Source organism: Rhipicephalus microplus, chromosome 9, assembly GCF_043290135.1.
Source record: "Rhipicephalus microplus isolate Deutch F79 chromosome 9, USDA_Rmic, whole genome shotgun sequence".
NCBI lineage: Eukaryota > Metazoa > Arthropoda > Arachnida > Ixodida > Ixodidae > Rhipicephalus > Rhipicephalus microplus.
This window is the reverse complement of record NC_134708.1, coordinates 123,043,478-123,056,057: the sequence shown is the minus strand read 5'-3', so window position 1 is coordinate 123,056,057 and position 12,580 is coordinate 123,043,478. Positions and strand designations below refer to the sequence as shown.

General features: G+C 42.1%; 1 protein-coding gene across 1 annotated transcript in view; it reads right to left on the bottom strand.

Moving 5' to 3' along the window:
* Positions 1-12,580, bottom strand: part of LOC119163038 (protein FAM185A) — a 110,920-nt gene that overhangs the window by 65,078 nt on the left and 33,262 nt on the right. The window contains exon 3 of the mRNA XM_037414935.2: positions 5,786-5,878. Within this exon, the coding sequence (XP_037270832.2) occupies positions 5,786-5,878 (93 nt within the window). The remainder of the gene's footprint in view (positions 1-5,785; positions 5,879-12,580) is intronic.

The window sequence follows — 12,580 nt, the reverse complement described above, 5'->3', positions numbered from 1 at the left end:
AACAAATAAACACAGCATTGACTGCGTACGAGCACAGTCAGCTGTCCTCACCATCCTGACAGTGACGTCATGCAGCTTGGCAAAATAAAGTTATTTGCGTAGGTTTATGCAAATTTTTAATTTAATGTTCGAGTTCGATGCACGAAATCACGTATCATGACACCATAATGTTTGTTTTTTTTTTTAGTACTTCAGTGTCCCTTTAACTCTTAGTCATATATCTCCACCCCGACGACTAACATTTATCAGTAATGATTAAACAAACCTTTGTGGTCCTAGGTGAGTGTGGAACCAGAGAAAGCGATGTGACAGCCAGAAGAACATGACTGAGTGGACAATGACCTTGGGCTAAGGTCGCCTACTTCCACATTGAACGCCATGGCCCGACCAGAGGGAAACTCAATAAGCGCTGCGTCTGTTGGCCGGCCAAGATTTTTGTGGGCGTAAGCGTAAGCGGCGAATGCCGAGTTAGCACATCCAGGCAAAGCAGGCGCGTTGATCTATGCCTTGCAGAGCTATCTTTTCTTATGGATGAATGCTATAAGTGACACCAATGCTTGGGGTAAGATCGCCACATGGGGATGTGTTTGGCATTGACAAAATTGCACATGCTCCTATTCAAAACACGCCAAATGGAACGGACGCTTAAAAACCACGCGTTCAAGGAACTAATTGTGGATTCCATATTCATGATGCATTACTGCAGTGTACCAGGTACACTGAGAGGACTCTGGTAGATATAACAGGCATATTTTTTAAGGGTTCAAAGTACATGATCATGGCACCGTGCAAAGCGGGCCCGACATGTGTTGCTGTGGACCCTGAATTCAAGGGTTCAACTTCTGATCACAGAACTTTTTTTCTTTGTCTTCTGATCATGCGTATTTTTTCGTCACTTCCATGATGGAAATACATCATTGAAGTCTTGATGTTAATAGTATGTTGTGTTTTACATCCCAAAAAAACGATATAGTCATGAGTAAAAGCCAGCAGGATGACAGAAGAAAAGAAGTCTTCTGAGGAAACGACACTAAGCTTGTGTTTTCGATCTGTGAATACAGACCTTGTTTTTCCTCGTTGCACCATGATCCTGTCTCCTGTGATTTCCACGTTGGGAAAATATTATGAGACGCCATAGTGGAGGTCTCCAAAAATTGTGACGATATGGTGTTGGACATCGCGCAGTCCACCTCCATTGATATGCTACCGCAGTGGTCGGAACCGAAACTACGACTTTTGGGTCAGCAGCTTCGTGGAAGAAACTCGAATATTCGCACACTCCTACTTGACATGATGAAATATGAGAGAGGCCTGGGAAATATGACCTGTCTTTCTCAACTATGAGGCACGATCTGGGGCGCATCACGCTCATTTCCACAAAGGCCTTCATTACACCTACACTTGTGTGTGCATAGCGTGAAAGCTAAATCTGAGAGTGCAAAACAGCATGTTGTGCGTTATACTTGTACTTCATAACCTTTTGTCATATTAAAATCATTTATATGTTTTAGCGTACTGATTTATACATTTCAGCGAACCCGGGACCAACACTGTAGAACTCATTTGGATTACTTGTGTCTATGTGCTTCAAGTTGCTGATGAATTCACTTTCACGCTGCCAATTGCTAGTTTTCTGGCTTGCTCACTTGATAGACCGACTGCCCTGGAAAGGCGTTGGTCCCGGGTTCAAACCCTGGACCAGGACGAACTTTTCGCCAAGTAAGAAGATTTCCTTTCTGAGAAATCCGCACGGATTCCTGTGTGGCTTCGTGCCACAAATGGGTGGCTGGCTAATTTTCCTTTTTTGTTATTTACTTCTTTATTCTACTTCGCTTATACTTTCCATTATGGTGAAACATAAGCACAATGACAGAAAGCTGACGGTGATGGGGCGACAAGAACGAGGAGCACTTGCTTGCCATTGTCAACTATTGTAACTGAAAGAGTAATAAAAATTAGGGGACCCTAAAGCTTCGCCTTTAGGAGTTGAACGCGAGAGCGACATCCTGTTCGTAGTGTGTACTTCAAACACTGAAACCTCTTCGAATTCGCTGTGCGTCCACTACGTGGCCTTAAGAGAATAGGCGCAGTATCATGTGTGTGCCTTTTGTAGTGGGGTATCGGCTTTCAACCACGGAGCCATTGTGATAATCACATACAGGAAAACCCCTTTATCAGAGGCATGCTCCAGGCCACAGTTCTTGTCTTTCATATGAGATGTGTCTTATAAGCAGGGTACCCCGTATGCATTTTCTTATAAACCCATATTTCACTGTACGCACGCCGATATCTCTTATACCCATTTGTCTCTTATAAAGATGTTCGACTGTTTTCCGACACCAGTTGGCAATGAACGCTTGTACCACGCATTATTACTGCAATATTTCATGTTGCATTGTGAAGCATGTATACAGGATGCATATGTTTGTGAAGTATGAAAGCTACTTTCACTGCATTTCCAAGCAGAAAAAAATCTTTTCATTTTATTCACAAGCAGAGGTGGTGTGACTGTGTGGTAGAACATCTGCTTACCACACAAACGACCCAGGTTTAATTCGCACTCAAACCCAAACAACCCTGCTTCAGTCCCCACCCTGCTCCACGACTTGCATTGTTCTTGATTTTCGGGTCCAGCAAGATGATGATTTTTCGCTCACAACCAACGCTGACACCAATGCCGAAATTTCTGCGAATCGAGCTCTGTAACGCTATCGTGTTAATATTCCTCTGGAACTAGCTAGTGGATGCTTCACTGAATCTGTTCTTGCTTATCATCTACCCTTGCAAAGGAATGAATATATATCCAAGCTAAAGTAGAATGAACATTCCCATTGCAAGCCGGAGCTATCGCTTTGAGACGTGCCCCGCAGCTAACCCGCAACCCGCGATCGACGAATGCAACAAAATGGTGGTAGTGCTAGCAGACGATGGGGTTGTCCTCACCCTGAAAGGGCACTCGCATTGAGGCACCCTAACCTGAACCTGTAGACACACCCTTGCATAAGCGATTGCATGTGCATAGCACAATTGCTGAGCTTGAGAAAGTAGTATGTTGGGAATGACCATACTAAACAACAAGGAAGCACAAGCATGCCGCTTCTATACTATTCAATATATGGACCGACACAGTGCAGGGTACGAACTTCTAGAAAGATTGGACACACAATGTGATCAGCAGAGACATGTCAGCCTTGTGCTTCATTGCAAGTTTTAGGGTGCATAATGGAGGAGGTACCAGCACCATCAGTGACACTACTAGGGGAAACGCCAAAACATAACAGTACTTTAGTGACAGTGAAGGGGTCGAAAGAACAACTTCAATCCACAATTATTGCTCCCTGCCACTACTGTACCAAGGTCTCGTTTTATCCTCACATTTTGTTTTTTTGATGTGTCCAGATTTACAACGCATGACACAAGTGCACTGTATCTCTCACAACAGCTATCTGTAAAGCAGGGTACACACTTCTTGTCTATACCCCGTTGTACCAAGAAAAGCCAAAGAGTGGAATGGCCTGACTATGCTTTTCAATGAGTGAATACCCAAATGGGTGCATTGGAAAAACACACAGTGTGCTCCTATATTTGAAGGCCATTTGACTAAATTTGATGTTTCAGTGAGCAAAAGCATCACTAAACAAAATACCTGTGACATTTCATTGTATGCCCTTGTAAGCGCTCATAGTAAAAAGAAGTGTAGCAACGTCATGCAAGGGAAGCATGCACAGTCAGCCAGGTGAAATTAAATATTTCCTAATTAACAAAATGCTACACATATATTGCTATGCAGTGAATATAAATGATCACGATGAGATAGAGAAGGCACATAAAAATTTCAAACTAGTTGCTTTGAGTTGCCTCTGAGATAGCTCAAATTAGTAACAAATGTATCCAATTAGGTATTTAAGGTCGTTGTATTGAAAATACATTCAATTTTGTTTTGTGTCACAGGCAGTGATTGGGAAATATGTACAAGAGCTACTCTTTTAAAGTGATATCGACTTGTCTCGTGAAAGTGACCTTGTGGATGAGCAGCAGTGAATGGTCAAATATCAGCAGTGATGATGATAATGATGATTATGGAGATAATGATACAGTAATGAGGGTCCAAGTTCAAATCTATGGCTCGATTTCAAAAGAACCAAAGTAGGCCAAATTGTTACAAGAAGGATACAGAGATGGGGCAGCCATTGCGTGCAGTGTCAAGTCCTTCGGAATTTTCTGTTTCTTCTTCTGTTTATGCTCTTCTCCTCTGAGCTCGAGTACCAAGTTGCGTCTGGCCCTCCGCTTAGCTCCTCTATCTCTGGGTAATCTCACTCTGCATTCGTACCTCCACATAGCCACACATATTCCTGTACCACAATGCTTATTAAACTCTGGTAATCCTCATTGACAAAAGTGCAGTTTTTTATTGGCCACTTGAATGAGAGATAACAAAACAGAATTGGAAAGGGACACAACACATGCGTGTATGTGTAGGTGAAAGGAGGAGAAAAAAAAAGATCTATCAGCCTCATTGCGTCAAAGCATATATATTATAGGTGGCGTAGATCTTGCAGACATGTACATGCCCTAATTCAAGACAAATATTCATACAAAGAAGGGGCCCATCAGGGTATTTGTCTTATTTCTAGACCTAATGGCTATAAATTCAAGGATTGAGTTCATTGATGACTGCAAGTGCCTGGATGTTGCCGCAAAAAGAGTTCTCAACGAATTCAAGGTGGTGAAAACAGCAATTTGCACAATATCAAGCAAATGCAAGAATTGCAAAAGTTAGTAAAGCTCCATGTTCAAATTGGCTTGATTGTCTCCGGCAGCCCCAAAACGTAGTGAGGCATTTTGAAAATGAAATCCTATTTGACATACAGGGACATCTTTCAGGGCATGTTCCAGATAGTATACGCCGCAATGAATACAGCGCAAAAACTCACATAAAATGCACTAAATATAAGCTGCCTTCATAACAAAAATAGTTTTCTTGGTTTTTGCTAAACTTGGGTCTGATGTACTCAAATGGGTAAATGCAATTTCTCCTCTGAAATAGCAATTTTTGTTTTGTCTTCTGAGAACTGTTTCATGACCCCAAAATGTTCAAAATAAAGAGTTTATATAAGTTCACTTTGCCAAATCTTGCCTCTGGTCTGAAGGGGCCGTAGTCTCAGCGCTTATGCTTCAGACTGCGTCAAAAAAACGTGCTGCTGCAGACATCTACAGTTCTCGCATTCCGCCACGTCTGTCATATGATGCTGCAACCCTGGAACACTTGCAGCACTAAAGAAACGAATGTGCTTATTCTACAAGCACATCTGGTCATGTTTTGTCGATAAATGTGACCTAAATATGTAAACATCAACACACATAAAAACATTTAACAATATTGAACACTTATAACAAAGACACCCTTCTTTTGATTGCTGAGCAAACTGCTGAAAGAACATGCACTGTCTAGCACATTCTCGTCACTTTTTTTCTCTTGTTGTTATTTTTATTTGTTCTAAAATGTCCATCCCTCACTTTGTGATCTGTATTTTTATCTACAGTGTGCAGCTGGCCACATTTTCATCTGCAGTATTGTGCCTGTTTACTAGGTTTTAATGTTTCCTGTGTTTCACATGCTGTAAATACTGTTTAGCACAGATTTCAGACTTGTCCCATAAATTTGTTTCAGATTGTTGGCAAAGATTGTTCAACACTTTGCTTTGTACAATCCACTTCTGCCTATGGCTTGTAAAGCAAGCTGGCAGCATTAAATAGATAAATAACATAAGAATGGCAGCCTTACCCCCGATCCCCATGACGTCACTTCTAGGTTTCCCTGTACTGCGCCCTTGGCTGTAATAGATCCATCCTCCACGGCAAGGACTACGGCATTCGCCTGTGTGCAAGAGCAAAGCCAGCTGGTACAAGGAAGCACGTGGATATGAACACTGCTACAAAGCATGAGCAACTGATGACGAGATCACAATATCCAAAACACACGTTTGACAAGGGGCCAAGTATGCATTAAGCCAGTGGCGCTCATTTCGGAAGGCTCAACAACCAGGCACTGTCTTTTCCTGTCACGGCTGCCTTTGCAGTATACGGGCATAGGCAACAAAACATTCTAATAACATGCAACTAGAGATTTCTTGAAGGCATAAACATACAATTGTACATTTTACCTTGCTTTGTTAATCTTACTGTTTGTGAGGTATTCTAAGCACAACTGATCTTTTTCCAACAATAGTCATAGAATCCATTGAGAGATTAGATCATGCGCATATATATATATATATATATATATATATATATATATATATACTTTTTTTTTTCGCAGCATAAAATAATAGCACCAGTAGCTGCTTTTCTGTGTTTAAATTTATTTCTTTTATGCTGCGCACGCTAGGATTAGCAGTATACTGAAAGATTGTCCATTAAACCTTTAAAAAGGAGAAAAATATGATTTGTTGGACATGTTGTCTGTTTGCTGCAAGCACTTCAACCATTTATCGGCATTAAACTCTTCCCTCATTTCGTCACAATTGGCCGCAACTCGATCAGTTCACATGATTATCAGAGTGCACCAAGCACGAAGAGCCGCCTATGTGCGACAAAATGAAGCAAACCTGACGTTCATAGCAACTTAAACGGCCTCAGGCCTGGCTGCCATCCACAGGTAGTCTGCACATGCGCGCCAGCCTCGGCGAGGCTTATGCCATAATTTTTGGTGGCTAAAACATGACAACAGGTGTGGACCAACCAAAGGACATATGATGCCACAGACCTGCAAACATTTGCCCCAAATAAAGGCACAAATGCAAGCCTCCAAGATTGCCTACCAGCGTGTGGCAGACAGCTGCAGAGGCCGGGGGCCACCAGTTTCAATTGCAGCAATCTCCATAGAAAGTGCTGTTCCTGCTCCGAACAGCACCTCCATAATTTCATAAAGCCAGCCTTGCACACTGCCACAAAATTTTGTTCAAAGAACTTTGGCATTGGGACCCTGGCAGAAAATCGCAGTAGGTCAAAGGAAGTGTGAAGTCAGTAATATTTGGAAATTTTAGGTTTGGCAAAGAATTTAGAAAACAAAGTAAACCCGAGTGGCAAGCAATGCCAATGAGTACAGTATGCATGATGACAGCCTATAAAGTTAAAGACAGTGCCGAAGACACAGAGTATTATTGCAACACAAGATAAGAATTTTTTATACCATAATATACCAGATTAAGGAGACGCTGTAATACTCTTACAAATAATCATCGAATGGCTTCATTGAAGGAGTTTACTTATTCACCAACCACTGCAAAAATGTTACAATATGTCAAGTAAGAGTGCAGATTTGTCGTATACTGCCACTGCTTTCTCTCATCACAACAAATGCATACAGAGCTAAGCAGGAAGATATGGCACGGGGGAAAGAAGTTACCAAATGTGCACATCATGGCTATAAGCACTGTTCTTTCTTTGAACATGCGGCTTACTTTTAGTGTGATTGTGAGTGAGCGCACAGGCACGTAGTGGCCTCCTGCGGCCACCGTCGTAACTACCAAGCTCACAATGCTAATAGCTGTGTATTTGGGTATATCCCACGGTCACCTGGGGGCATTTGTCTTTATTTGTAGAGGAAAGAGAAAATGATTTCCAGCTGACTTTGAGAGTTACAGTAGAACCCTTTTACAAACGACAGTGATGTAAGAGACAAATAGGTGTGAGAGACACCAGTGTGCCTACATTTAAACAGGCATTGATAAGAAAAGAGGGTTCAGCTTGAATTGAGGTTAACGCAGTGAGCATTGGAAAGGAAAATGATAGGTGTAACCATAAAAGACAAGAAGAAAGCAGAGTGGGCCAGGAAACAAACCGGGGTTAAGGATATCATAGTTGAAATCAAGAAGAAGAAATGGACATGGGCCTGGCACATAGCCCATGTCCATGGGCTATGTGCTAGCCCATGTCCATGGGCTATCAGTTACCCTTAATGACCACTGGTCATTAAGGGTACCTGACTGGATTCCCAGAGAAGGCAAGCAGGTTAGGGGTAGACAAAAAGCTAGGTGGGCAGATAAGATTAAGAAGTTTGCGTGTATAAAGGGACAGCAGCAAGCACAGGACCGAGTAGAATGGCGTAACACGAGAGAGGCCTTTGCCCTGCAGTGGGTGTAGTCAGGCTGATGATGATAAGAAAATGAGCATACGTGGTGCCTTGCCTATAAGAGAGACCTCATATAAAAGACAAAAATTGCTCCCCGATGAGTCTTTTATAAAGGGGCTCAACTGTGATTCAAAATTCCACAATGCGTGCTATGCCACGATGTTTGACTCGCGTATTTTCAGCCCCACTACTGATAAGCAGCATTTTCAGACCATGCTGAAAAAGTGTTGCGTGGCCTCTTAAGCAAATTCCATTAATAAGAGAACTATGTTAATGACGAATTGGGGCAAACTATAAGTGTTCATAAAATAAGTAACAGAAGTGTTCTGCTGAATTTGATAATATTTTTTTTGGTGAACTTCTCATGACTAGAAACTGCATTCTAGGCAAATGCCTATTTTGTTCTTTGTGTTCTTATTGAACTGCTTTGATATATGAGCATAAATTGGAGGTTAATTAAGAAAGGTTTTCATAGTGTTTTTATGGTGCCCATAAGTGCCTATTTTAGACATTTGTGCCTAAATTTCAATAAGTGCCTATACATGCCTAAATTCAAAATAGTTGCCTATATGAAAACTATTAATCCTCAAAATTTGCTTGCGTGTACAGTTGGGGACCGGTGTTACAGGGAAAAACTCAGCTTTGTGAACTCTGTGGGGTGCGACCAATGCTCCATTCCACAAGTTACTCTAAGTGCTGTCAAGGCTACAAGACCTCTTAGCCAATAGGAAGGCCAGTTACCCTCTACGCACGTATTCATCCTTGTCGCGTCTCCTCTTCACCGTCTCCCCATTGTCTGCTCGCACGCGTAGGGAACAGGAGGTACTACTGTGCCGCCGCAAGACAATTGGCAATGAATGTGAAACCGTGGAGTGTCATCAGGCGAAAATAAAGTGTAGCTCCCCCCCTCCCCTAAAAGAAGAAAAAGAAATCAGAATCTACATGGTATTTGTTTTGTTTGTCTTTTACTACTTCCAGGGCGCTTCACCTGGTTACATGAGCAATTCCAGTTAGACACTGGAAGTTGTTGCGTGCCCAATGAAAAGCTTTGTATCACAAGAATCTTTGAATTGGTTTATTACAAGCCGCAAAAGCATGATGCAAGAAGGTGACCTTGAAAGCTTTGCCACACTCGCACTTTGTAGGCTTCACAAGCCAAATTCCTTCTCTGTCTTTCGGTGTTGGAGTAACTCAGAGAACTTCGCACTACACCGTGCATCAACACATCATGCCCACACAGACTTACATTTGCATGATATGCACAAGCCAGGTACTGCACGCAAGGAATGTTGTGTCATTTCAAAGTTCTCTGTGTCATACAGCCTGTTCTTGTGGGATAGATCCCTCTATGCGTGCACACTTAGAGAGGCTGGCATGGATCCTGTATCTTTACTACGATACACAGCGTCACATCACTGGAACTACTCTAAAGGACGCTGCGTAAAAAACACTCCAAGCAATGTCAGGGCTGGCACCAGCACAATGCGAGAACGCCAATGCAAACGAAATGGACGCAGCTTAGTCTTGCATCCCGCTCAACACGAAGTAAATGAAATAAATAATGCCTGTAGATTCCATTTATATGTTCCAATATTTCTATCAACCTTCGCGCAACAGATTGCATAAATTAGCTACTTTGACGTATGTACGACCATTCCCTGTTGTCGCAAGCTTCTTCATGTTGGGTGCGTGCCCGTGAGCTGAAGGGCAAGCGGCGTTCAGTCTGACACTTCTTCTCTTTACAGGGCAGGTAGCATCGCATATTTTGGTCCAAGATTATAAGTGCCCAGTGCATGCATTTCTCTTGCCTGCTAGAAATCCTCAAACCTGGTGAGGTTTCCTTCAAGGTGTTCACAGACAGAGAAGAAACTAACCCTGGGCGCTTAGACTCGGTTAATACGAGGCTAAAATATCCTTCTGGCTTATTAGCGGTCTCTGCTACTTGCTCCTGTGCGGCCCTTCTCAACGATGCCGAAAGGAAAGAGACCCAGCAGCGTGTTTATTCGACCCTGGAGGGTTAGCGCACCATGATGGACAATAAAAGGAGAGACTGTGTTCAACAAACCCTGCGGGAGAAATTTGCATGGCTATGCTAAACTGCTTGCACCTTTATACCATCATAAACTAATATATATATATTTCTTATTTCCTGTCGTAGACACAAGTCTAGCACGTACTTCATTTTGCAAAAATTTTAGTTTTTGTAAAAGTTTATTGTGCTATTCACGGTCTAGGGGGACTAAAACTGTGTTTCGTCTGCCTAATTTTGGCACCTAACACCCAATTTTTCGGTGCCTATATATCTGGCCTCTACTGATGACTTTATAGACCCTAAAGGGCAGTACTTCAGAACCGTTATTATTCTGAGTATACGTGTATTATTGACACTGCTAAAAAAATTGCAATGCCCATGTAAATTATAATGTTTATGATGATCATGTGGTGTTTAATGAAATAACCTGCATTGAGAACCAAACTGCACCCAATTACAATGTGTTCTGATGTCATAAATGGAATATTAAGCAAATTCTGAAAAATAACTCTTCATTACTATATTACTAAACAGTTAGCAATTTATTCAGAAAAGCTTGTGTGGGGGCTAGTTGGAAAATACTGCAGGAAAACGCTGTGCTGCAAAGTTGAAAATGAAGAACTGGACTGACACAGGGAAAGCACATCTAACAACCGAAGTTTATTGAAATAAATAGCAAAAAAGATAGAGTAACATACAAGGGGGTGGGCACTGCAAACAAACCACGCATAATCCTATTACGACATCATCCACATGATCCTCGCATAATGCCGTATTACATGTGCTTTTATCAAATTTTTTTTTTTCATTTTGTTTGTCTCTGTAAACACGCAACTTTTCTATCCGCAAGTGCTATCGAAGGTGCGCTAACACATGTGCCAAACTTCCCAGACATTATATAGTAAGCTTCAATGATTGTTCTCCTGATTTTATCTTTGCTGTGAGCCAAAATGGTAGTATCCTCGAAGTTAGGTTGACACCCGCAATCAAAGCAGTGCTGAGCAAGATTGCCTTCTATGGCACGCCTACTACACAAATTGCTGTGTTCTTGGAGCCTTATATTAAGGCACCCACCCGTCTGCCCAACGCAAAATGCCCCACAGCTCAAGAGAATCAAGTACACCACTCCAACCCTGCACTCAACTAATTTTTTGACGTGTCCAACCCTACATGCTTCTTCTCTGGCGCTGCCAAAATTTGTTGAGTGCAGCGCCGGAGTGGTGTACTTGATTCCCTTGAGCTGTGGGGCATTTTACATTGGGCAGATGGGCGGGTGCCTTAATATAAGGCTCCAAGAACACAGTAATTCGTGTAGTAGGCGTGCCATAGAAGGCAATCTTGCTCAACACTGCTTTGATTGCGGGTGTCAACCTAACTTCGGAAATACTACCATTTTGGCTCAGAGCCAAGATAAAATCAGGAGAACAATCATTGAAGCTTACTATATGATGTCTGCGAAGTTTGGCACTTGCGTTAGTGCACCTTCGATAGCACTTACGGATAGAAAAGTTGCGTGTTTACAAAGACAAACAAAATGAAAAAAAAAAGTTTGATAAAAGCACATGTAATACGGCATAGATAGCACCCCGATAGGATCATGCGTGGTTTGCTTGCAGTGCCCACTTCCTTGTATGTTACTCCACCTTTTTTTGCCATTTATTTCAATAAACTTCAGTTGTTCGATGCACTTTCCCTGTGCCAGTCAAGTTTTTCGTCCTCAACTTTGCAGCGCAGCCCTTTCCTGAAGCAATTTATACTTTCTCTATAGCAATGCTTCTAATGCTCTCAACTGAGGGTAATCGATATAAATATATCTAGGTGTAGCAAAAACTGATATTACATCCTGGAGCATTCATGTTTCTTACACTTGTAAGTTGGCTACCCAAAATTCGCTTTCTCGGGCAAAAAGTTAGAACAGGCTCCTTATAACAGTCAGCCTACCGCATCTCATTTGATAATCCACCCAAATTTAGAATATGCATGCATTGTGTTGGGGTCTTTCACCAAACACAACAATGACAAAGTAAAAGTAAAACAGTAGGATTGTTTTTTTCTTCAGGGGCGGTGGCTACGTTTGTGAACGCGCATGCTAGTTGCGTTCACTTGTTGTAAACAGAGAGCAAGGCACATTGCTCTTTAGATTAAAGGAGTACTGACATCAAGTTTACTCATGTCAAGATTTTTGCGTTAACGAGTAGCTATTGACCACCTAGTAGCGATTCGCGACCTAAAACACATATGAGTGACGAATGAGTATCCGTAATAATGATTAATATATTCGCTATCGAACGCAGTTCAAAATGAGTGGGAAGCCGGCCAAGTTGTACTGCTGGCAGCGCTACCCCACGGCCACGTCGAGGTCGCTGCACAGCTGATGCCGCTTTCACAAAAAGTGGTGACTCCACAGTGCCGTT